The 27213-nt window shown below is 42.1% G+C and overlaps 2 protein-coding genes across 5 annotated transcripts in view; both read right to left on the bottom strand.

Moving 5' to 3' along the window:
• Nucleotides 1-793: 793 nt before the first annotated feature.
• On the bottom strand, nt 794-14008 carry lg30h11orf1 (linkage group 30 C11orf1 homolog). Its single transcript, XM_024393376.1, has 5 exons — nt 13892-14008; nt 8391-8461; nt 7841-8069; nt 1385-1454; nt 794-1237 (listed from the first exon to the last, which is right to left on the bottom strand). Exons 3-5 carry the CDS (start codon nt 8063-8065, stop codon nt 1128-1130), a joined length of 405 nt encoding a protein of 134 aa, XP_024249144.1. The 5' UTR covers nt 8066-8069; nt 8391-8461; nt 13892-14008; the 3' UTR covers nt 794-1127.
• Nucleotides 14009-19764: 5756 nt separating this feature from the next.
• alg9 (ALG9 alpha-1,2-mannosyltransferase) overlaps nt 19765-27213 on the bottom strand; it is a 47499-nt gene continuing 40050 nt past the window's right edge. For all 4 annotated transcript variants that reach the window (XM_042309214.1, XM_042309213.1, XM_042309215.1 and 1 more), the window contains 2 exons: nt 22979-23106; nt 19765-20158 (listed from right to left, as the gene is read on the bottom strand). In XM_042309214.1, the coding sequence (XP_042165148.1) occupies nt 20035-20158; nt 22979-23106 (252 nt within the window). In that variant the 3' untranslated portion in view covers nt 19765-20034. The remainder of the gene's footprint in view (nt 20159-22978; nt 23107-27213) is intronic.

Raw genomic sequence — 27213 nt, 5'->3', positions numbered from 1 at the left:
GACCTGGCAAAAGAGTTAAGGCTCTCCAGAGGGTAGTGAGGTCTGCACAACACATCACCGGGGGCAAACTACCTGCCCTCCAGGACACCTACACCACCCGATGTCACAGGAAGGCCATAAAGATCATCAAGGACAACAACCACCCGAGCCACTGCCTGTTCACCCCGCTATCATCCAGAAGGCGAGGTCAGTACAGGTGCATCAAAGCTGGGAACGAGAGACTGAAAAACAGCTTCTATCTCAAGGCCATCAGACTGTTAAACAGCCACCACTAACATTGAGTGGCTGCTGCCAACACACTGACTCAACTCCAGCCACTTTAATAATGGGAATTGATGGGAAATTATGTAAAATATATCACTAGCCACTTTAAACAATGCTACCTAATATGTTTACATACCCTACATCATTCATCTCATGTATATACTGTACTCTATATCATCTACTGCATCTTTATGTAATACATGTATCACTAGCCACTTTTAACTATGCCACTTTGTTTACATACTCATATGTATATACTGTACTCGATACCATCTACTGCATCTTGCCTATGCCGCTCTGTACCATCACTCATATATCTTTGTGTACATATTCTTCATCCCTTTACACTTGTGTATAAGGTAGTAGTTTTGGAATTGTTAGCTGGATTACTGCATTGTCGGAACTAGAAGCACAAGCATTTCGCTACACTCGCATTAACATCTGCTAACCATGTGTATGTGACAAATAAAATTTGATTTGCTTCCTACAGAGCCCCAACACAGCAACATAATTAGACCCAACCCAATCATGAGGAAAACAAAGAGATTTACTTGACACTGAAAGAATTTACAAAAAAAAACTACAATGCTATTTGAGAGACACAGAGAGAGAGTGTGGGGGGGTAGAGTGGGAGTGAGTGAGGGGACGAGGGGAGATGGGGTAAGAGAGGGAACAGGGGGAGTTGATCCAAAAGAACATTTGGCTCCAAAGGCTGCAAATACAGTAAAACACACACACACAGTAGTCCACATTCACTGATGCACTACTAAAAGTGAACCACTCTTATCAGTATTTATTGAGGGGTCAGAAGGATGCTGCTCTGCCTGCTGTGTTCTCCTGCTGTCCCCTAGCATCCTGCAGCGTCACAGTCCCAGACGGGGTGTGGTGTGGTGTGTGTGTGACTGGTGTAGTCCCTCTTGGGGGAGGTCTAACTCCAGCTGCTGGCCCAGGAAACTCTTGGACTCCTTCCTCACTGGAACACACACATACATTATCAGTAATATGACAAAATACTATTAGCATCAGTAATATTATGACAAAATACTATTAGCATCAGCAATATTCAGTGATACCAAGTAATATTCAGTAAAATTCTGTAATATGCAGTAGTATTATTCACAGCTGTAGATGGGTCTCTTCTCTTCACGGTTAAAGGAGGAGGAGTAGGTGGAGTCAAAGTAGTGAGAGAACTGTGAAAGAGAGGAATGGACAGATATCAGGGAGGTGGAAGAAATAAACACTATGGCCAAAAGTATGTGGACACCCCTTCAGTGACCGCCTGCAGGGAGAATCTTTGTAGCGGGGCAGGGGAAAAAGAGGAGCATCGGCCTAGTCACATTAGAATGGGTGGGAGATGAGGAAATGTTGGACAGGCAAAGAGCCATGACAGAGTCAAATAGGAATCCTGACTTAATGAAGTGGTGATTAAAGAGCTCAGCCATGTGCTTCTTGTCAGTAACAACCACATCATCAACATAAAGGGACATGGGCAGCTGTGAGGAGGAGGGTTTATTCTCCAGGTCTTTAACCATATTCCAGAACTTCTTGGGGTGAGACCCACAGAGAGAGAACTGCTCCTTAAAGTAACTACCTTTGACCTTCCGGATAGCCTGAGTGCACTTATTTCTCATTTGCCTGAACGAGAGCCAGTCAGCCTGAGTATGTCTGGCTGAGCCTTTTGCCAAATGAGATTCTTCTGGTGGAGTAACTCTGCAAGATCACGGTCGCACCAGGGGCTGAACCTGTTTTTAAATTCTCATTTTCTTCATGGGGGTGTTTGTGAACACCACTGAAAATATCAAAAAAGAAGGTCCAAGCGTCTTCGACAGAGGGGATCAAGCTGATTCTATACCAATTTACAGAGGCCAGTTCATGAAGGAAGGACGTTTTTTTACCAAGCGTCTATGACAAAATCAGGACAGGTTGTTTCACTGATCAGCCATCACGAACACAGGCTGTAAATCAGTAATCACTAAGGTCATTACAGAAAACACCAGACTGATACCCATCAGGGTTATTGAGGATAACATCGAGGAGAGTAGCCTTTTCTAGGTGAGAGCTTAGGGCAGGTAGGGTACAGGCTGGGGCTGATGGAGGATGATAACACCCAGCAACAGTCAACAAATAACTATTTGAAAGTTTAATGCTTAAAACCAGAAAATCTAATTGTTTGGGGACAGACTTGGTGGAGACAACCGAGCACTGAAGGTGATCCTTGGTAAAGATTACCACTTCACCACCTTTGGAAGATCCGTCTTGCCGAAAAAGGTTTTAAACAGAAAGATTAACATCAGTATTCAAAACACTCTTCCTTAACCACGTCTCAGTAATGACCAACACATCTGGATTGGAGCTGTGAACCCACACCTTAAATTGATCCATTTTAGGTAATAAGGTTCTAACGTTAACGTGCAGAAAACCCAGACATTTACGAGAGCATAAATCAGTGAAGCAAATAGAGCACAAGTCAGAATTGGGGCTAGCTGCTGATGGGCCAGGGTGTACATACACATTCCCAGATATCATCAGCAGTAAAACAATCAAAGCACGGCAGAGAGAGCTCTGCAGTGTTGATTTATGATATCTGAATGTGCATGAGAAGGCAACAAGATCATATTATACAGCAATTTCATCAGGTAACATGAATACGAGAGGTGGTTAGAATAGGATTTGAGAGAGACAGAGAGACAGAGAGAGATGAGTGTGGTGGAGGTACCTGCACCAGACAGGGGGAGACAGGCCAGAGAGAGAGAGAGAGAGGGGTGAGTGTGGTGGAGGTACCTGCACCAGACAGGCCAGAGGGAGAGACAGGCCAGAGAGACAGGAGAGAGAGAGGGGGGAGTGTGGTGGAGACGTACCTGTACCAGACAGGGGAGACAGGCCAGAGAGAGAGAGGAGAGGGATGAGTGTGGTGGAGGTACCTGTACCAGACAGGGGAGACAGGAGGGCAGACGAGGTACAGAGAGACAGGGGGAGACAGGGTACCTGCAGACCAGACAGGGACAGGAGACAGGTACCTGTACCAGACAGGGGAGACAGGAGAGGGCAGACGAGAGGACAGGGGGAGACAGGACCTGTACCAGACAGGGGACAGGCCAGACAGGAGAGGGCAGACGAGGTACCTGTACCAGACAGGACAGGAGAGACAGGAGAGGGCAGACGAGGTACATGTACCAGACAGGGGGAGACAGGAGAGGGCAGACGAGGTACATGTACCAGACAGGGGGAGACAGGAGAGGGCAGACGAGGTACCTGTACCAGACAGGGGGAGACAGGAGAGGGCAGACGAGGTACATGTACCAGACAGGGGAGACAGGAGAGGGCAGACAGGTACCTGTACCAGACAGGGGACAGGAGAGGGCAGACGAGGTACCTGTACCAGACAGGGGAGACAGGAGAGGGCAGACGAGGTACCTGTACCAGACAGGGGAGACAGGAGAGGGCAGACGAGGTACCTGTACCAGACAGGGGGAGACAGGAGAGGGCAGACGAGGTACATGTACCAGACAGGGGAGACAGGAGAGGGAGAGAGGGTGTGTGGTGGACCAGACAGGGGGAGACAGGAGAGGGCAGGTGAGGTACCAGACAGGGAGACAGGAGAGGGCAGACGAGGTGTACCAGACAGGGGAGACAGGAGAGGGCAGACGAGGTACATGTACCAGACAGGGGGAGACAGGAGAGGGCAGAGAGGTACCTGTACCAGACAGGGGGAGACAGGAGAGGGGGCAGACGAGGTACCTGTACCAGACAGGGGAGACAGGAGAGGGCAGGGGTACCTGTACCAGACAGGGGAGACAGGAGAGGGCAGACGAGGTACATGTACCAGACAGGGGGAGACAGGAGAGGGCAGACGAGGTACATGTACCAGACAGGGGAGACAGGAGAGGGCAGACGAGGTACATGTACCAGACAGGGGGAGACAGGAGAGGGCAGACGAGGTACCTGTACCAGACAGGGGAGACAGGAGAGGGCAGACGAGGTACCTGTACCAGACAGGGGAGACAGGAGAGGGCAGACGAGGTACATGTACCAGACAGGGGGAGACAGGAGAGGGCAGACGAGGTACCTGTACCAGACAGGGGGAGACAGGAGAGGGCAGACGGGCACCTGTACCAGACAGGGGGAGACAGGAGAGGGCAGACGAGGTACATGTACCAGACAGGGGGAGACAGGAGAGGGCAGACGAGGTACATGTACCAGACAGGGGAGACAGGAGAGGGCAGACGAGGTACCTGTACCAGACAGGGGAGACAGGAGAGGGCAGAGAGGTACCTGTACCAGACAGGGGAGACAGGAGAGGGCAGACCTGTACCAGACAGGGGGAGACAGGAGAGGGCAGACGAGGTACATGTACCAGACAGGGGGAGACAGGAGAGGGCAGACGAGGTACATGTACCAGACAGGGGGAGACAGGAGAGGGCAGACGAGGTACATGTACCAGACAGGGGGAGACAGGAGAGGGCAGACGAGGTACATGTACCAGACAGGGGAGACAGGAGAGGGGCAGACGGGAGTAGGCGTACACACCAGACAGGGGAGACAGGAGAGGGCAGACGAGAATTACTTCTGAGGGGAGACAGGATTTCTTGTAGAAAATGCCAGTGGACGGTCTCTGAACAGTGGGAGAGGGCTTCAAGGCCTCTGGATTTGGGTGGGTAGCCCGTGAGACTGACATTTGTTGTGCTCAAAGGCTTCGACACTTCACACCTCAGTACTAATTGAAGTTGTATCTGTTCTGTCTCAGTTCCATGTTGGATGGTGTCCTCAGGTCTCTGCTGTTTACAGCTTGGACAAAAGGAATCCTTGGTAGGAGTAATCCTTCCAGGTAATATTGTCTAAAATTAGTTTGTAGGTTTGGAGTTTTGATCTGGAGTGAAGGTTATGCTGCATATGTCCCTGCCAAAAAATCCAAGCTTATCTAACTCCAAATCTATCCTTTCGTAAAAACATGCAGCTGTGTCTCCCTCTCTCCCTTCCTCAATCTGTAGTGAAAATACATTTCACAAATAAACTTTTAACAAGGCACACCTGTTAATTCAAATGCATTCCAGGTGACTACCTCATGAAGCTGGTTCAGAGAATGCAAAGCTGTCATCAAGGCAAAGGGTGGCTACTTTGAAGAATCTCAAACATAAAAATACATTTTGATTTGTTTTTGGTCACTACGTGTTAATTCATAGGTGGAGGTCTTCAGTATTATTCGACAATGTAGAAAATAGTAGAAATAAATAAAAACCCTTGAATGAGTAGGTGTATCCAAACTTTTGACTGGGGCGGCAGGGTAGCCTAGTGGTTAGAGCATTGGACTAGTAACCGAAAGGTTGCAAGTTCAAATCCCCGAGCTGTCAAGGTACAAAATCTGTTGTTCTGCCCCTGAACAGGCAGTTAACCCACTGTTCCTAGGCCGTCATTGAAAATAAGAATTTGTTCTTAACTGACTTGCCTAGTAAAATAAAAGGTAAAAAAAAGAATTGTGCACACAGACATGCAATCTCCATAGACAAACATTCACCCCACATTCTGACATTGCATTTTTGTCCCCCCTCCACCGTTTTAACATTGCAATGCGATACAAAAAAGGATCTGCTTTCGGACCATGCGAGTGGTCGGGTGGGCTGTTTGGAGAAGTCCGTTGACTGGATTTAGGACCAAGGACACCACAGAGCAGGCTGACAGGCTGTGTGAAGGCAAAGCTTCTGGAAGGCTGGCTGGACCAGCACGGGAGAGTTGAGCATAGTTCAGTGTGTATGTGTTGCACTCTTTCACAGAGTTGTAAACACAAGCAGAGCAGAAACTGGCTACTCTTTAGTTGACTGATGTAGCTGGCAAGGTAACTGCTGTTTAACATAACATAAAAAAACAAAAGTAGTGTTTTTAATTCACAGTGCTGAGCTAGTATTCTAACTGTCATGTAATGTTAGCCAATGTTTCATACCATCTCGAATGAGGTGAATAAGCTACGCTAGCTAGTAGCTACCACAGCCAGGTCAGCTCTAGCCTCTAGATATCGGTCAGATAGTGATATGACGTGGCTATTAATGCTAACAGCTGTTTGTATGGACATTTTTTGTAGCCTTTGTTTTGACCCGTTTCAAAATATGTAATTGAGCTTGACTAGCTTTCACCAGTTGATGTACCATTGGAGAGAGAGAGAGAGCTGGCCAAAAGCTTGTTAACGTTAGCTATTCTTTTTTTTTGCCTCAATCACACTAGACCTGAATTAAATGTTGAAAACATCAACCAAAAGATTGAAGGTTGATATTCTGACATTTCTTCAGTGCAATGAGTTTTTAGTCAGTATGGCATTGTAACATTATTGATCTGTCAGTTTCCCTAGCTAGTTCCCTACTTTTCACACTGACAGTAATAAACAGCTCTGACATTACAGGCCGATTTCTTCATCCCGTCCACATTTGCAGCTTTTCATACTGCACTCCTCCTTTCTGTCCGACTCCCATCCGCTACCGGTGGGAGCGCTGGGTCAGTAACCAGCAGGTAGCCTAGTGGTTAAGAGCGTTGGGTCAGTAACCAGCAGGTAGCCTAGTGGTTAGAGCATTGGGCCAGTAACCAGCAGGTAGCCTAGTGGTTAGAGCATTGGGCCAGTAACCAGCAGGTAGCCTAGTGGTTAGAGCATTGGGCAAGTAACTGAAAGGTTGCTGGATCGAATCCCTGAGCTGACAAGGTAAAACTCTGTTCTGTCTCCGAACAAGGCAGTTAACTCACTGTTCCCCTCTCATTGTAAATAACAATTTGTTCGTAACTGACTTGCCGAGTTAAATAAAGGTTCAATGAATAATTGTATTACAGGGCTATATCAGATGTAGTTTGAAGAGAGCAGAGTTGGAGACTTTCTCTTCAGCTTTTTTTTTATAGCCTACCTTTTGGGAATGGAAGATTATAGACAGAGAAATATGGGTGATCAATATTTAGGCCTATTTCTGGGCAATGTAGTAAACTATAGCCTAAGCATAGTCCTATTTAGGAAGTCCATTTCCTTGGAAAGCTAACTGCCCCGTGCTTCTCCGCCCATGCATAGGCTATAACTTCCTCTAATTGAAAACACACCTGATCTCAGGTATGGCTACTGAACTGGAAGCAGCAACAATGATGACATTTGATTTTTAGATTTGTTTTCAAATCTTTTCCCCTGGTATTTAAATGAAAGGTGTGAAATGGGAAGGAAAATGTGTTGGGAGAAAATTTAGTTATTGACTGGACAGGTGGGGGTTGCGCGTGCAGGCGGCTCGGGCTGACTGGTCGGTCTGGCTGAAATTTGATATAAAGGATGTCTTAGTAAAGACAATCAAAATACTTTCTATTTTTTAAAAAAGAGTTGATTACTTTTTGTTCTAAATCGAGACGCCATATTGTATTGTGTAAAAATGCGGGAAATTAGCTTTAGACGCCCAAAATCATTTCTCCCCCAGACCCTCGCCAGGTTAAGTTCCCCCCCACTAACCTGATTAGTCTAACTTGTAAAGGTAGGAGTCGGATGTGAAAATAGGAGTCTGACCTGTGACGGAAGGGGTCTGACCTGTGACGGAAGGGGTCTGACCTGTGACGGAAGGGGTCTGACCTGTGACGGAAGGGGTCTGGCTTTCCGGTATTGAGTGATGTCTTTTTGTTGTTCGACCCAGTTACCGATCAGAGTCCTGGTACCATATCCGTCCTCGCTGGTTCCACAGCGCCAGCCGTACTGATGGAACTTGTCCTCCGGCCGTGCGTCGCTCCATACCTCACTCTGCCCAGACGCACGCAGCATGTAGTGGAACGGAGGAGAGAAGGTCCATGGGAACGACATCCTGCTGCGAGGGAGACAAGGGTAGTGAATACAATATATTTTTGCCTAAAAATACACAAATCAGTTATAACATATTGCCCATTATGGTTGTGAGGTCTGGTTGGGAGGTTCACTCACCAACCAAGAATTCACAAAATGGGACAAATACCAAATTGAGACTGCATGCAGAATTCTGCAAAACCATCCTCCGTTTACAACGTAAAACACCAAATATTGCATGCAGAGCAGAATTCCCACCAATTATAAAAATCCAGAACAGAGACATTAAATTCTACAATTACATAAAAGGATGCGATTCTCAAACCTTTCCTAACAAAGCACTCACCTACAGAGAGAGGTGAACCTGGAGAAGAGTCCCCTCAGCCAGCTGGTTCTGAGGCTCTGTACACAAACAGACTCCACAGAGCCCCAGGACAGCAACATAATTAGACCCAACCAAATTATGAGAAAACATAAGCATTTCAACCTGGCTTTATGATCTCACTCTCAGTAGCTGATGTGAGTAAGACTTCTAACCCACTGAGAGACCAGCAAAAATGGACTCTTCATTTATCTGCATGTTCAGGCCTTATGGTAAAACACTTAATTGTGAGGCTAAATGTTATTTTCAGGACACCAGGGCTACAAGTAGAACACAACATTTTACATAAACAGTTGCATTCATGAGTTTTATTGACAAATATCAATATATACTGTATAGGGAGCAGCATTTTCACTTTTGGATAAATAGCGTGCCCAATTTCAACTTCCTGCTACTCATGCCAAGAATAAGATATGCATATTATTAGTAGATTTGGATAGAAAACACTTAAGTTCCTAAAACAGTTTGAATCATGTCTGTAAGTATAACAGAACTTATGTAGCAGGCAAAACCCCGAGGACTAACCGTTCAGAATGTTTTTTTTTTTTTAGGTCTGTGTCTGTTCAGTGATTTCTCATTGGCAAACGATATTTCTTAGGAACTTGTTTTGAGTTCCTACCGCTTCCACTGGATGTCACCAGTCTTTGGAATTTGGTTGAGGTTATTATTTTGTGCAATGAAGAAGTGGGCCATCTAGGAACTGGGTAACACTGTTGAGAGTTGCGCAAGACATGAAAAGTAGCTTGGTTTGTTGTCTTCCTGTATTGAACACAGACCCCTCTACAATTTGATTGATTATTAATGTTTAAAAATAACTAAAGTTGTATTACAAAAGTAGTTCAAAATATTTTGTAGTGACGTTGCGCATTTTGGAAGCTGTTTTTTTCTGGATCAAAGCGCCAAATAAATGGACATTTTGGATATATTGTAACGCTTTTGACTTGAGGCTATTATTTATAGGGGTGCCAGGTAGGTTGTGCCTACCAGAGAAAACATTGGTTTCTCCTTTTGGTTTGGGAGGGAATGAGTCCCATCTGGTCCGTCAAGTCTACACCAATACAAAGGACTTATGTAAAAGTCAGGATGGAAATAAACTTTTCATAAACCCTTAACATTGGAAAGAACTTCAAAAACAACTATATTATTTTGCGTGGGTTGCATTAGCAACACCAATGATTACACATATAATAATATCACAATGAGTTCTGGTTCCTCCAGAAATGTCCTGTACCTCAGGCCTAAAAAGAGTCCAGCCCGGTAAAGGAGTTCAGGGAACTCAAGTGACTTTTGTCACGCAATGTTTGTCCGTTCAGTCAAGTGTAGCGTAAACCCAGTATTAAATCATACAATCAATAACAATAATTTTACCACAACTTTAATGCGTATCAACTCTTACTAAGTCCTCAACTACAACTTAACTACATAAATCACCACCGTATACATGACATCAAAACAAATGAAATACCGTATACAAAAAAGGTTGTAGTCAGACAATCCAATCCGCCAATAGATCTCCAGCGGAGAAAGGCCACGAAGAACGGAGAGGTGTAGTCCACGGACGCAAAGAGTGGATCCGATCCTGGGTAAACTCTATTAGGCTACAAAACACACGTTTAACGGCAACAAAACAAACGGAATAGAGAAGCTTCGGAACTGAGGGTTGACCACATCCTCATTCACGTCTCCATCACAACCCACTTTTGCGCAGCTGATACTGGCTATTTACTTGGGAATTAAAGGGAAAGCGCCCTATTGGAAGGAGAAGCACTATTTACTTGGGAATTAAAGGGAAAGCGCCCTATTGGAAGGAGAAGCACTATTTACTTGGGAACTAAAGGGAAAGCGCCCTATTGGAAGGAGAAGCACTATTTAATTGGGAATTAAAGGAAAGCGCCCTATTGGAAGGAGAAGCACTATTTACTTGGGAATTAAAGGGAAAGCGCCCTATTGGAAGGAAAAGCACTATTTAATTGGGAATTAAAGGGAAAGCGCCCTATTGGAAGGAGAAGCACTATTTACTTGGGAATTAAAGGGAAAGCGCCATATTGGAAGGAGAAGCACTATTTACTTGGGAATTAAAGGGAAAGCGCCATATTGGAAGGAGAAGCACTATTTACTTGGGAATTAAAGGGAAAGCGCCCTATTGGAAGGAGAAGCACTATTTACTTGGGAACTAAAGGGAAAGCGCCCTATTGGAAGGAGAAGCACTATTTACTTGGGAATTAAAGGGAAAGCGCCATATTGGAAGGAGAAGCACTGAGACGGTTCAGAAAAATTCAGGGCCGTCACAATATAGACAGAATTAATCGAACAAAAGTACCAATTGTGATGTTTATGGGACATATTGGAGTGCCAACAAAAGAAGCTCGTCAAAAGGTAAGGCATGTTTTATATTTTATTTCTGCGTTTTGTGTAGCGCCTGCAGGGTTGAGATATGCTACCCTCTTTGTTTACTGTTGTGCTATCATCAGAAAATAGCTTCTTATGCTTTCGCCGAAAAGCCTTTTTAAAATCTGACATGTTGGCTGGATTCACAAAGAGTGCAGCTTTAATTGAGTATCTTACATGTGTGATTTAAGGAAAGTTTGATTTTTATATCAATTTATTTGAATTTGCCGTGCTGCATTTTCCCTGGTTTTTGGCCAAGTGGGACACAAGCGTCACCTATACCATAAGAAGTTAAAGCTTGGTCGCAAATGGGTCTTCTAAATGGACAATGACCCCAAGCATACTTCCAAATTTGTGGCCAAATGGCTTAAAACCTCTTAAAGCTCTGGACTTTTTTTTCAACATTATGTTAAAAATCGCACAAAATTTCAATGTCCTGCTACTCATGCCAGGAATATATAGCACATGCATATGATTAGTATGTGTGGATAGAAAACACTGAAGTTTATAGAACTAGTTAAATCATGTCTGTGACTATAACAGAGCGTGAGGAGCAAGCAAAAGCCCAAGGAAAACTGTTCACAAAAAAAAAAAAAAAATCCTTCCGCCAGTTGCCTGTATTGTCAATGGCAAGGGAAAATAGATAGCGAGGAGGTTACAATGCCTACAGCTTCTACACGATGTCGCCAGTACTGTCATTTGCTTTGAAGTTAATCCTTGGTCAGATGAGAAATAGGCACTTCCTGTCATCAAGTACACATCTTGAACTTTTGAGAGAGAGAAAACGGAGCTTCATTTCAAGAACTGCTGCTATTGAATACAGATCGCCCCGTGATCAATTTGATCGATTATTAACGTGTACTAATACCTAAAGTTGGCTTACAAAAGTAGTTTGAAGTGTTTTGTCAAAGTTTATCGGCAACTTTTTTAATTTAAAAAAATGACGTAGCGTTTTGTAAAGCTGCTTTTTCCTGGATCAGACTCGCTTCATAAATGGACATTTTGGGTATACATGGACGGGTTTAATCGAAAAAAATACCCAATTGTGATGTTTATGGGACATAGGAGTGCCAACAAAGAAGCTCGTCAAAGGTAACGAATGTTTTATATTTTATTCCTGCGTTTTGTGTAGCGCCGGCTACGCTAATTCCTTTGTTTACGTCTTTTTCCGGTATTGCGGGGGGGGTGCATGCTATCAGATAATAGCTTCTCATGCTTTCGCCGAAAAGCATTTTAAAAATCTGACATGTTGGCTAGATTCACAACGAGTGTAGCTTTAATTGAGTACCCTGCATGTGTTTTTTAATGAAAGTTTGAGTTTTAGCGAGTACTATTAGCATTTGGCGTTGCGCATTTCCATTTCCTGTAGGCTATGTGAGACGCAGACGTCTCACCTTGCCCTAACAGATTTTAAGGACAACAAAGTCAAGGTATTGGAGTGGCCATCACAAAGCACTGACATCAATCCTATAGAACATTTTTTGGGCAGAACTGAAAAAGCGTGTGCAAGCAAGGAGGCCTACAAACCTGACTCAGTTACACCAGCTCTGTCAGGAGGAATGGGCTAAAATGTACCCATTTTTTTGTGGGAAGCTTGTGGAAGGCTACCAAAAATGTTTGACCCAAGTTAAACAATTTAAAGGCAATGCTACCAAATTCAAAGTTATTAATTTACATTAAGCCATTGGTGAGGCAGCTGAGAAAGTGTATTTTTTTCTGCAATTCCTTAGATCATTCTCAAACCTGCCCCACCTATCCCATGCAGTTCAAACCACAATTGAAAAATAAAACAAATGTCGCTTGTTAAGTGTTCTGCCTTACAATAATAAATATAATAACTAATAAAATGCTATTTACTACAATGATGTTAACTAACATTATATTATTACTAAAATAGTTTCTAATAGTGTTCTAGTCCACCCTACCCTAGAATTAGGGTTAGGGTTAAGGGTAAAATAGGTTATACGTAGGGTTAGAGTTTCTGTATAGCACTTTGTGACATCTGCTGATGTAAAAAGGGCTTTATAAATACATTTGATTATTAGGTTTAGGGTTTTTACGGCCTTCTCTGGTTACTTCATACCTCATTTGCGACTAGGCTCATAATCTGAAGTAGAAACTGCGAAGGATCTACAAATCAATGAGCTAGACCTATCCATTTTGCTTACAACGCAATGAACCTGCACAGTATTCGCTCAATTCGACGCCTACCAACAACGATTTCGACGCATATCAAATTATCCATCAGCCATTTAGAAACAACAAATCGTCAAAGTGTATTTCTTAATTCAAAAATGTCATCTGGCTGTTTAAATCGGCCACATCTTGAAAAAGAGGACAGGGACATGCGTTTTCTTTAGGTTTTTAGACATTTTTCTGAAATAAAATATGGTTAACTATGACCAAAAAATGTTTACCGTTTGAACACTTTGCGCCAGCCATCGATAGATATGTTGGTCAACACAACGTGTACCCAGGTGAACAATGAGTTTGCGCATCAAGTAGCTGTTACCCTGTTAATGATACGTTAGATGAAGTAACGAGTTTAAGGTGTCCGGCTACAGCGAAGCAGGCATTGTGACGCAGAATAATGACCTGGGAAAAGAGCGTTCTGAAGGCAGTTGGTTCCACGGAGTTCAATACAACTAATAGGGAGCTGGCAGTTTGAATAATGCCATAAAACAAGTCCTGTTTTTCCGCAGTTACTTCAAAACTACACCAAGCAGCTGGGAGATATTGTAATTTTATGAAACTGGGCTCCACGGCAGATGCAATGAACTAGTTATCAGAAAAAAGCGTTGTTGTAATGTGTCCAGCCTAATCATATCTAAATATCCTACTATCAAATAGCCTTTCTGTAATTCACATCTCAATGGCAAGGAGAACAAGAGTGCACGACCACACGCACACACGCAGGTCCCGGTAGAAACTGGACAATATTTTCCAAACAGTAAACCTAATTTCCACCCAGGAATGTGTAAATGTCCCGTTTGACCGGGATAAACGGTACAGCGTGATGTATTTAGTTGGTAATGGCCTGAAGTAAATATCGAAATTTCTACCTACATACTTCTTACCTGCTGACAGAGTGAACTGGACTTGGGGACAGAACTCCTGCACGCTCCTTTATTGTCAAGCGTTTCCTTGGCGATGTGACACAACCAGCAGCTCTGCGCAAACAGCGGATCCGTCCACATAAGCCCTATGGGTGCCTTCATAAATGTACAGTTTTTAAATTATTTTATTTTTTATTTAATTAACAACAAATCAAGATTACAATATATACAGTTAAATATATATATTTTAAATATAAAAAAAACATATATATACATACATACACACACACACATCTATATACACATATACACACATTCCTAAGACCTTTCTCACTTGGAAATCAGTATTAATAATAAGTATTATAACGAGCCTGGGTTTATAGGCGCGGATATCGACTCCGCCGTTTGAGCATGCTTTTGGGGCACATTCGATAGCGCGCTGGACATCGGTCTACCTGCTCCCTGCCTGTTTCATTACATTGGTCTCAGAAGTGATCGGACCTTGCATCCACGAACATGCAAGTCCTCTGCCGGTGAGCGCGTTCCTATAAGACGTTGAGTCACAAACTAGCACAAGGACGCCCTCTGAAAGGAGAGTTGTGTAACTAACGATCCTGGGTTTAAAAGCGCATATATCGTCGACTCTGCCGCTTAAGCACGCTTTATATCCTTGTCGCAGTCGATAACGCGCTGAACTTCGGAATAGAAGGTTGAGGGTTCGAGATCTGCTCCCTGCCTGTTTCATTACAGTAATAGTAATAAGTATTAATACACGAATAGAAAAATAAGAGTTCATTCACTCTGGCTATCAACTCCGATTTCAGAGCACTCTCGACTGTGTGCCAGAGACATAATAACTGAGGAATTTAACACTCAACACATGTTGAATATGATGTCAGTAAATGATGGCAAAAAAAACGTAATTAAATTGTTGACGGCAGCACAGTTACAGTCACCAACGCCATAGATAACATGAAAACATCCTAACCAGCTCTGCCAGGCCAGTAACATGTTCAGAGTGAGATGCTCTTTCATTTGTGTCTGGAAGTAGCTAGCAAGCCAGCCAACTTTAGCCCTTTTAAATGTTATTTTTATTAACAACAAATCAATACAAAAAGTACATGGGGAACACAAGTGTATATACAGTTCAAGTCGGAAGTTTAGATACACCTTAGCCAAATACATTTAAACTCAGTTTTTCACAATTTCTGTCTTTTAATCCCAGTAAAAAAATTCCCTGTTTTAGGTCAGTTAGGATCACCACTTTATTTTAAGAATGTGAAATGTCAGAATAATAGTAGAGAGAATGATTGATTTATTTCAGCTTTTATTTCTTTCATCAAATTCCCAGTGGGTCAGAAGTTTACATGCACTACCAAATACTAAATGAGTGTGCCTTAAAATTGTTTAACTTCGGTCAAACGTTTCAGATTGCCTTTCACAAGCTTCCCCCAATAAATTAGGTGAATTATTGCCCATTCCTTCTGACAGAGCTGGTGTAACTGAGTCAGGTTTATAGGCCTCCTTGCTCGCACACGCTTTGTGATGGCCACTCCAATACCTTGACTTGTTGTCCTTATGCCATTTTGCCAGAATTTTGGAAGTATGCTTGGGGTCATTTAATTAATTAATTTGACCTTTATTTAACCAGGTAGGCTAGTTGAGAACAAGTTCTCATTTGCAACTGTGACCTGGCCAAGAAAAAGCATAGCAATTTGACACAAACAACAACACAGAGTTACACATGGAGTAAACAACAACAGAGTTACACATGGAGTAAACAACAACAGAGTTACACATGGAGTAAACAACAACACAGAGTTACACATGGGATAAACAAAACAGTCAATAATACAGTAAAAAAGAAAACAAAAAGTCTCTATACAGTGAGTGCAAATGAGGTGTGTTAAGGCAATAAATAGGCCATGGTGGCGAAGTAATTACAATATAGCAATTAAACACTGGAATGGTAGATGTGCAGAAGATGAATGTGCAAGTAGAGATACTGGGGAGCAAAGGAGCAAAATTAATAAATACAGTATGGGGATGAGGTAGGTAGATGGGCTGTTTACAGATGGGCTATGTACAGGTGCAGTGATCTGTGAGCTAGCTGCGATGATCCTGTGTTAAGGTGCGGTAGGAATCCAGAGAGAAAAAGATATGCTCTGTTGATATATAATTAAACAAATCAAATCTAATTTTATTTGTTACATACACATGGTTAGCAGATGTTAATGCGAGTGTAGTGAAATGCTTGTGCTTATAGTTCCGACCATGCAGTTATATCTAACCTAACAATTTCACAACAACTACCTTATACACACAAGTGTAAAGGAATGAATAAGAATATGTCAATAAAGATATATGGATGAGCGATGGCCGAACAGCATAGGCAGGATGCAGTAGATGGTATAGAGTACAGTATATACATATGAGATGAGTAATGTAGGGTATGTAAACATTATATTAAGTGGCATTGTTTAAAGTGACTTGTGATACATTTATTACAAACATTTTTCCATTATTAAAGAGGCTAGAGTTGAGTCAGTATGTTGGCAGCAGCCACTCAATGTTAGTGATGGCTGTTTAAGAGTCTGGTGGCCTTGAGACAGAAGCTGTTTTTCAGTCTCTCGTTCCCAGCTTTGATGCACCTGTACTGACCTCGCCTTCTGGATGATAGCGGGGTGAACAGGCTGTTCAGGTCATTAGCTGGTTAACTAGTTAACATTTCACATATATTGCCAGGCTCCAGTAAGCAACTAACGCATTCTAACTTGATGAACGGCAACGTTACCAGTTTATACTTTAGCGAATTGGTTAGGTTACTAACGTTAGCTAGCTACTGATCAGATGAGCTAAGGTTAGCAGTCTGACTTTATTAGCCAGCTAATCTTCACACCATAAACTTAATTATTTGATCAGTTAAGTTGGTTAATGTTGCTCAACATTTCTCTGTCTAGCTAAGGGAGAATTTGATCCAGCTAGCAAGATACTTAACAATGCTAACAATACTTGTTCCACCACACTTTCTCCCTCACCTCAAACTTTCCAAATGCCACTTGTTTTTCGGTTACGGCTCATGAAGTGTGCTTCATCACCTTCTCACCCCCATCTCTTTGATCAGGCTTCTCACCCACCTCTTCGTTATCGGTCAGGGGTCATGCTGCTAAGTTACCTGGCAAACTGCCTTTCCACTTCCCCGCTGTCTTTCCAGAATGCGCGCTGATGCTGAAACTAGCACATTGGTTCTCTCTTCTCTCTTCAGTCGCTTGTGTGACAGGTTAAAGGAAATATTCATAGCCTGTTATACATTAAAAAGTATTAGTAAGTTCATAGTATGTGAGGATCTTAAAACATCTAAGGTTAAAAAGATGCATTCAGTATTAGTTGATAGAGATTGATAACATTCATATAATTGTGTTAAAGTTAAAATCTGTCAAAGGGTACGAATTGTGAGAGTAATGTGTAAACGTTATATTGATTACTTTATTTTGTGGTGCCTAAAAGTGTTCATCTGTGATCTACGAAATGCTCTTAATCTATGAGCCGGAGATCGATTGCTCTGGTCTCCACCCATATTCCTGGGGAAAATCGCGGTCTTTTCTCATTGAACTAAACGTTGAATTGAGAATACAACACCGTATCACTCTCGTGATTATTTCTCCCCTGTTTTCAGATACTTTATTGATGATAAAAATAGTAATTTAAATGTTATAACTCGCTAACATGTCAAGAGTGTTTAAGGTGTGTCTTAGTTACATCTTGAGGAAGTTAGAGTTAAGTTTGAAGAGAGTAATATTAGCCCTGCTCTGTTGAAGTGAAGAATATCATCGTACTGAGAGTAGCTGCCATTTTATGTCGATTGTGAATGAACATGCACGTTGTTAATAAGATATTTTGCTGTGTTATTTGTATAATGGGTTTTCTGTTGTTTTGTAATGTGTTACTTTTGTGAAATGATTGAACTAAACGTTGAATTGAGAATACAACACCGTATCACTCGTGATTATTTCTCCCCTGTTTTCAGGGGCGTAACACTTGCTGTATTCTGTTGTTATTAGAACAATTGGCTTGAATACAGACAGTATTGCTCCAAACATACATCACTCGATCACATACAGCCAGTAGTCATTCAACCCCCCACCCCCCCATCGGATCCACACTAATCACATAGATCACCTATTTTGGATTCATAACGGCGAATTTCGCCAAAAGGTGACTAGTTAGCATCCCTGGTTTGTGCTGCTACCATGTTGTGCTGCTGCCATGTTGTGTTGCTACCATGTTGTTGTCATGGTGTGTTGCCACCATGCTGTGTTTTCATTTGTTGCTGCCATGCTATGTTGACATCTTATGTCTCTCTTTGTGTAGTGTCGTCATGATGTGTGTTTTGTCCCATATTTTTATTTTATTTTACATTTTTAATTCCAGCCAGCCCCGATCCCGCAGGAGGCCTTTTGTCTTCTGGTAGGCCGTCATTGTAAATAAGAAATTAACTTACTTGTCTAGTTAAATAAAGGTTCAATAAAAATAAAATCATAACTGCAAGAGTGATACTTCTGAAGATGGTAGATAAAGTGGGCAGTGTGAACAGTACCCTCTGTTCTATCGGCCGTCATTGTAAATAAGAATTTGTTCTAAACTGACTTGCCTAGTTAAATAAAATAAAAAATGTCAGCGTCGGGGAGGAGGTGTGTGTCTCTTTGTTAATAACAGCTGGTGCGCAATCTCTAATACTAAGGAAGTCTTGACGTTTTGCTTGCCTGAGTTAGAAAAACTCATGACAATACTATTTACCAAGAGAGTTTTCATCTAAATGTTTTTTTAGCTGTCTATTTACCACCACAAACCGATGCTGGTACTAAGTCCGCTCTCAATGAGCTGTATAAGGCCATAAGCACACAAGAAAATACTCAACCAGAGCTCTCCTAATGGCCTGTTATTTAAACGTATGAAAACTGAAATTCGTCTTACCTAATTTCTACCAGCATGTCTCGTGTGCAACAAGAGTACTACACTGGCTCTGAATCTTGTCGGATGTGGCAGGGCTTGCAAACTCACGGATTTACAAAGGGAAACGCAGCCGTGAGCTGCCCAGCAACGCATCAGAGACCTGGTGGTGTGGTGCCAGCACAACCACCTCTCCTTCAACGTCAGCAAGACAAAGGAGCTGATCGTGGACTACAGGAAACGGAGGACCGAGCACGCCCCCATTCACATGTTTTATACATCACATACAGCTGGGTCTGATATTATAAATGATATATAGCTGGGTCTGATATCTTCTCCCTCATCCCCCCATCCTCCACCTTTCTCCCTCATTCCCCCACCCTCCTCTCCTCCTCCCCCATCTTCCACCTGTCTCCCCCATCCTCCACCTTTCTCCCACTCCTCCTCCCGATCATCCACATTTCTCTCCTCTTCCCATCCTCCACATTTCTCTCCTCTTCCCATCCTCCACCTTTCTCTCTCCACTCCTCCACCTTTCTCCCCCTCTCCCATATTCCACCTGTCTCCCCTCTTCTCTTCCCATCCTCCACCCCCCACCTCCCCTCTACTTGTCCTGTTCCCATCATCCAACTTTCTCCCCCAGTCCCCCCTTCTCCTCTCTCCTCTCCTTGCTGTTGTTACTGTTCAGGATACTGTATATCTTCTGTTCACTTTTTTTTCTATTTTATTTATAGTACTACTGTTATTCAATTTTACTTTATAGTTTAATGATTGTACTACTGTAATTAATTACTGCATTGTTGGGGGAAGAGCTTGCAAGAAAGGCATTTCTTGTCCTTGTACACGGGACAATAAAATTTGAATAGATAACAAGGAAATGAGAACTATGGTTGCCACTGATTAAAGTGTGTGTACTCCCTAAATAAATGTATCTGAACTCAATCTGTTTTACTTAGAGGTTTTTATTCTCCAATTAAAGTCTCGTACACTCGCTCTCTGACACACACACACACCTTAATTACGCTATCACACATGTCAACATCACTTTCAAACATTTGATGGTCAGGACATGTCTCTTTCACACTCACATGACTTATGTTCTTAAAGGGTCAGAAATCTTTAAAACACCCATCCCACCCAGAGGAATGAGTGGAGATGTGTGGGGTGGAGGGGGTACAGGGCAGACTTCAGAGCTGAGGGTCAGGGATCAGAGGTCAGGCGTGGCTGCGTTTGCGAGGCTGCTTTGGTCGTCGTGGTTTCAGGATGACGTATCGTGTGTATGTGGTGTGATGCTCAGAGAGGAAGGGAATGAAGAACGCTCTGAACAGAGGAGAAGACCTGAGAGAGAGAGAGGACAGAGGAGAGCGAGAGAGGACAGAGGAGAGCGAGAGAGGACAGAGGAGAGCGAGAGAGGACAGAGGAGGAGAGAGAGAGGAGAGAGAGGAAGTAAATATCACATTACCATTATATTTACTGCTGTCACACATTTAACCTCTCATTGTATGTGTCTAAATTAAAGAACAAACCAGTAAAAAGTTGACACTTACTCATTCAAGGGTACATATACTCATTTAAGGGTATATATACTCATTCAAGGGTGTATATATATACTCATTCAAGGGTATTTCTTTATTTTCACTATATTCTACATTGTAAAATAGTGTAGACATCAAAACTATGAAATAACACATATGGAATCATGTAGTAACCAAAAAAGTTTTAAAAAAATCTATATTTAAAATGTGAGATTCTCCAAAGTAGCCTCTCTCAACCAGTTTCATGAAGTAGTCACCTGGAATGCATTTCAATTTACAGGTGTGCCTTGTTAAAAGTTAATTTGTGGAATTTATTTCCTTCTTCATGCATTTGAGCCAATCAGTTGTGATGTGACAAGGAAGCGGTGGTATACAGAAGATAGCCTTATTTGGTAAAAGACCAAGTCCATATTATGGCAAGAACAGCTCAAATAAGCAAAGAGAAAAGGAGTTGATCGTGGACTACAGGAAAAGGTGGGCCAAACAGGCCCCCATTAACATCAACAGGGTTGTAGTGGAGCAGGTCGAGAGTTCAAAGTTCCTTGGTGTCCACATCACCAACGAACTATCATGGTCCAAACACACCAAGACATATGTGAAGAGGGCACAACACCACATTTTCCCCTTTAGGAGACTGAAAATACTTGGCATGGGTCCCCAGATTCTCAAAAAGTTCTTCAGCTGCACCAGAGAGCATCCTGACTGGTTGCATCACTGCCTGGTATGGCAACTGCTCGGCATCTGACCGTAAGGCGTTACAGAGGGTAGTGCGTACGGCCCAGTTGATGGCAGGGGCCAAGCTTCCTGCCATCCATACTAGGTGGTGTCAGAGGAAAGCCCATAAAATTGTCAAAGACTCCAGTCACCCAAGTCATAGATTGTTTTCTCTGCTACCGCAGAGAAATTTGATTTGATGAAGGTCAATCTGGCAATCCGGAAAATTTTAAGAACTTTGAAAGTTCCTTCAAGTGCAGTTGCAAATACCATGAAGCGCTATGATGAAATTGGCTCTCATAAGGACCGCCACAGGAAAGGAAGACCCAGAGTTACCTCTGCTGCAGAGGATAAGTTCATTAGAGTTACCAGCATCAGAAATTGACACGGTCTGTGATTTATTTAGAATTCAAGCACACTTAACCAGCATGGCTACCACAGAATTCTGCAGTGATACGCCAATCACCTGACCTCAACCCAATTGAGATGGTTTGGGATGAGTTGGAACGCAGAGTGAAGGAAAAGCAGCCAACAAGTGCTCAGGATATGTGGGAAATCCTTCAACTGTTGGAAAAGCATTCCAGGTGAGGCTGGTTGAGAGAATACCAAGAGTCTGTCATCAAGGCAAAAGGGTCGTGACTTTGAATAAAATCAAATATAAAATATATTTAGATCTGTTTAACACTTTTTTGGTTATTCCATAAGTTTTATTTCATAGTTTTGATGTCTTCACTATTATTCTACAACATTGTTACATTACAGCCTAGTCATTTTAATAATGTTTACATACTGCTTTACTCATCTCATATGTATATACTGTATTCTATTCTACTGTATTTACTAACTAGTTTGGTTTAATCTGACCATATGACATTCTCCCATATGACATTCTCCCAATATTCTTCTGGATCATCCAAATGCTCTCTAGAAAACTTCAGACGGGCCTGGACATGTACTGGCTTAAGCAGGGGGACACGTCTGGCACTGCAAGATTTGAGTCCCTGGCGGCGTAGTGTGTTACTGATGGTAGGCTTTGTTACTTTGGTCCCAGCTCTCTGCAGGTCATTCACTAGGTCCCCCCGTGTGGTTCTGGGATTTTTGCTCACCGTTCTTGTGATCATTTTGACCCCACGGATGAGATCTTGCGTGGAGCCCCAGATCGAGGGAAATTATCGGTGGTCTTGTATGTCTTCCATTTCCTAATAATTGCTCCCACAGTTGATTTCTTCAAACCAAGCTGCTTACCTATTGCAGATTCAGTCTTCCCAGCCTGGTGCAGGTCTACAATTTTGTTTCTGGTGTCCTTGACAGCTCTTTGGTCTTGGCCATAGTGGAGTTTGGAGTGTGACTGTTTGAGGTTGTGGACAGGTGTCTTTTATACTGATAAGTTCAAACAGGTGCCATTAATACAGGTAACGAGTGGAGGACAGAGGAGCCTCTTAAAGAAGAAGTTACAGGTCTGTGAGTGCCAGAAATCTTGCTTGTTTGTAGGTGACCAAATACTTATTTTCCACCATAATTTGCAAATAAATTCATTAAATTTTTTTTCTTCTAATTTTGTCTGTCATAATTGAAGTGTACCTATGATGAAAATTACAGGCCTCTCATCTTTTTAAGTGGGAGAACTTGCACAATTGGTGGCTGACTAAATACCTTATTTACAAACAGTGGGGCAAAAAACTCTGTTTTTATTTTGAGAACATTTGCAAAAACTTCTAAAAACCTGTTTTCGCTTTCTCATTACGGGGTATATTGTGTAGATTGATAAGGGGAAAAAACATTTTCCTAATTTTAGAATAAGGCTGTAACATAACAAAATGTGGAAAAGGGAAGGGTTCTGAATACTTTCCAAATGCACTGTGTGTATAAATATATATATATCATCTATATATCTAATGTCTGTTTGTACCTGGCAGCGTTTAGGAAGGGTTTCGATGCGATGACGCTCCAGTCTGTGTTGTCAGCGTAGCGCGGCTCTCTGGGTGCTGAGGTCTCTAGGTCCAGATCCACAAGGTAATGGCACTGACGCACGTCCACCTGAAACAACAACAATACAACCAGAAGCTCTGTTGGAATCACTTTTACAGATAACTTTGACACATTCTGGAAACTGCTTTTACAGGAATGATGGAGTCCATCCAAATCATTTTGGCTACTGGACTCTGTCCACGCTTTTCAAGGCTGTGTTGAGAGATTGATTTATCAATGATTCAAGCCCAGCTTAGATAATCCCTACCATTGTGTCGCTGAGTTGTCATAATGCTTCATTAAATGTACATTATACCAGGGGTGTTGGTAGACACAATGTAAGTAACCTAATGTGTGCCCGTCTTAACTGCCCTGAATGCCTCTGCTGTTGTATGCAGTACTCATGTGCCTATGAACCAGAGTTATACTGTTAGCAATGAGGTTGTGTGTCCTAGTAGGAAGACCACGGTGTGCAGCTCCCCCTGCACTATCAGCTCAAACATAAATAACATTGTCATACCTACTTCTGACAAGCCTCCAAGTAAAGCAGTGAAAACAATAAAGCAACCCAGAAGTGCTAAAAATAGTCCATATTAACATATGTAGCCTAAGATACAAGGGTCATGAAGTCAATAACTTGCTAGTAACAAATGACACTCATATTCTGTCATTTGCATCTTTCTTTTGGTGTTTTTCAGTCAGTAGAAAGGCCTCTTTAGTGTCCTAAGTTTTCATGTCTGTAAGCTGTTAGTGTCTTAACGATCATTCCACAGGTGCATGTTCATAAAAATGTTTTGGTTCTTTGAACAAAGGAAACCGTGTTTAAACACTTTACAATGAAGATCTGTGAAGTTATTTGGATTTTTATGAATTATCGTTGAAAGACAGGATCCTGAAAAAGAGACGTTTCTTTTTTTTGCTGAGTTTATATGGAAAAGAAGAAACTGCACTGGGCCGGCAGTTGAAGTTTCCGGGAGAGAGATGGACTTTGGATTATTAATGGGACAAGGACGTGAGGCGGAAAGCTGGAGCTATACATCTTACAAACTAGGCATGCATGTGGACTTCCATTTACAATTACCAGATGACAGACTGAGAATTGGATTGATTAAGTGAAGTTTAGGAAACGCAAAAAATGTGTGGGTGCTGTGACCATTCTTCCCCAAGTTCCTGACTGAGATAAATGGCAAAGGTATGTAGAAAATTAGCATTAACCACCGGTGTAGTAATGACTGCGATGGGGAAATGATTTATGGGTTAAATTAGTGGGTTATCGTTGTTTTAGGTTGCTTTTTGTGATGTAAAGATTTTTGTAAAGATTTTAGAATTCTATGTTTTAAAAGTTAATGATTTGAGCCTTGTGTAGAGAAGGCCTGTGTACAAAATGTGAAAAGGCGTTGTTGATGTAACTGATTCCTGGTTTTCAAGTGAGTTGAGACAGGTAGTAAGAATACCTGAAATCTCAGGAATTTAATTTATGTAGTGAGAATTGAGTTGACAGATATTTGGAATTTAATTTAAGCGAACCAAATTTGATTTAAAATAAGCCTGTAATTAGTTAATTGATTGATTGCTGTTAAGACATTTAAATACTATTAAAGAACTAAACAAATAAAGAGGGGTACCCCATTAATTAATGTGTGGACATACATGAATGAGTGCATCGTGAATTCATGTTTCACACTAATGTCACCCATGGCCACAAGATGGAGATGAAGGACAAGATAAAGTCCTGAGGGTTTGCAGCCACTTGACAAACTTTTTAGCCCTTTTTGTTTGAAAATGTGCCAACTAACTGTTCATGTCGTTCATGCTCTCATTTCACAGGCAGACTGCTCACTTCACCCCAGCAAGGCTGCTCCATTACCACAATGTGCTGTGAACGTCTCATGTCACACTGAAGCACTGAGCGTCCTAAACCCTGCCACTCTTTACCAACTGATGATGATGGTGAGCCCTATGATTGTGCTGTCCGAGTTGAGCAGGCCTGTAAGCCACGCCCCGATTTATCTGATGTGCCTTTAATTAAATGCTGATTTGGAACTATTTGTTGATGGATACAGTACCTACAGCTGCCACTAGCTTAGAAAGTGCCAAACTACCACCTCATCTGTCAGCTCAGGCTGCAGAATTGTTTGCTCTTACTAGAGCATTGATTTTGGCTAAGGGTAAAACTGATACGATTCATACTGACAGGTCATTTGGAGTTGTGCATGACTTCGGAATGCTCTAGAAGCAACGTGGGTTCCTCACCTCATCTGGTAAGACAATTTCACATTCTAAATTGGTTGAAAACTTGGAGGCTATTTTGTTGCACTTCCTTTCTCTGTTAAAACCTCTCTGGGATGTGGGATGCTAGCGTCCCACCAAGAAAACAGCCAGTGAAATTGCAGGGCGCCAAATTCAAAACAACAGAAATCCCATAATTAAAATTCCTCAAACATACAAGTATTATCCACCATTTTAAAGATAAACTTCTTGTAAATCCAACCACAGTGTCCGATTTCAAAAAGGCTTTACTGCGAAAGCACACCATGCGATTATGTTAGATCAGCACCTAGTCACAGAACCATACAGCCCTTTTTCCAGCCAAAGAGAGGACTCACAAAAAGCAGAAAGAGAAAATGAATCACTAACCTTTGATGATCTTCATCAGATGGCACTCATAGGACTTCATGTTACAGAATACATGTATGTTTTGTTCGATAAAGTTCATATTTATATCCAAAACTCTCAGTTTACATTGGCGCGTTATGTTCAGAAATGCATTGTCTCAAACAAACATCCGGTGAAAGTGCAGAAAGCCACATCAAATTACAGAAATACTCATCATAAACATTGATAAAAGATACAAGTGTTAAACTTACGAATAAAAATAAACTTCTCCTTAATGCAACCGCTATGTCAGATTTCAAAAAGGCTTTACGGAGAAAGCACACTTTGCGATTATGTTAGGTCTGCACCTAGCCACAGAAACCCATACAGCCATTTTCCAGCCAAGGAGAGTGTCACAAAATTCAGAAATAGCATTAAAATGTATCACTTATCTTTGATGATCTTCATCTGGTGGCACTCCCAGGTCTCCATGTTAGACAATAAATGTTTGTTTTGTTCGATAATGTCCCTCCTTATGACCAAATACATCCTTTTTGTTTGCACATTTTGTCCAGTAATTCGAATGCTTAATTAAGGCGCGTACACTAATTCCAGACAATGAAAAACAAAAGTACAATAAAAGTTAGTAGAAACATGCCAAACGATGTTTAAAATCAATCCTCTGGTTGTTTTTGTCCTAAATAATCAATGATATTTAAACCGGACAAAAGCTTTGTGAATAGGAAAGGAGAAACAAGAAAGGCCGATCAGGCGAATGGCTGATGAATGGAAATTTCCACTGGCCACTGATTGAAAGTGCTGTATCTCCCTCATTTTTCAGAGTAAAAGACTGAAACGATGCCTAAAGACTGGCCACATGTAGAGGAAGCCACAGAGCCCATGGACTGGATCCTAAGTCTTTGTATGGTGGATAGGCTTTCAATGGAAAAACAGCCTTTCAAAATAATAGTACTTCCATGTTGGATTTTCCTCGGGTTTTCGCCTGCCATATCAGTTCTGTTACATTATTTTAACAGTTTTGGAAACTTTAGTGTTTTCTATCCAAATCTACTAAATTATATGCATATCCTAGCTTCTGGGCCTGAGTAGCAGGCAGTTTAATTTGGGCATGCTTTTCATCCAAAATTCCAAATGCTGCCCCCTACCCTAGTGAAGTTAAAAACATGTTTTTCTTTACAGGATGTATCTGACCTGCAGTCTACTGCTGGGCCAATGGAATTTGGCCTCGAACACAAAATGTACCGTCCTTCCGGCCTTGCCAAGGTCCTGTTTCCCCTATGTTGCTAAATTGGCACCGTGCACAGAGAGGTTAAGACCATGCAAAATGTGTAAACCCCTTTTTCTACAGAACAGATTGACCTGGATTTATTTATTTTTTTCACCTTTATTTAACCAGGTAGGCCAGTTGAGAACAAGTTCTCATTTACAACTGCAACCTGGTCAAGATAAAGCAAAGCAGTGTGACACAAACACAGAGTTACACATGGGACAAATGTACAGTCAATAACACAACAGAAAAATCTATATACAGTGTGTGCAAATGAGGTAAGAGTAGGGAGG

This window comes from Oncorhynchus tshawytscha, linkage group LG30, assembly GCF_018296145.1.
Source record: "Oncorhynchus tshawytscha isolate Ot180627B linkage group LG30, Otsh_v2.0, whole genome shotgun sequence".
NCBI lineage: Eukaryota > Metazoa > Chordata > Actinopteri > Salmoniformes > Salmonidae > Oncorhynchus > Oncorhynchus tshawytscha.
Note: the sequence above shows the minus strand (reverse complement) of the source record. Positions and strands in the feature narration are given on the sequence as shown.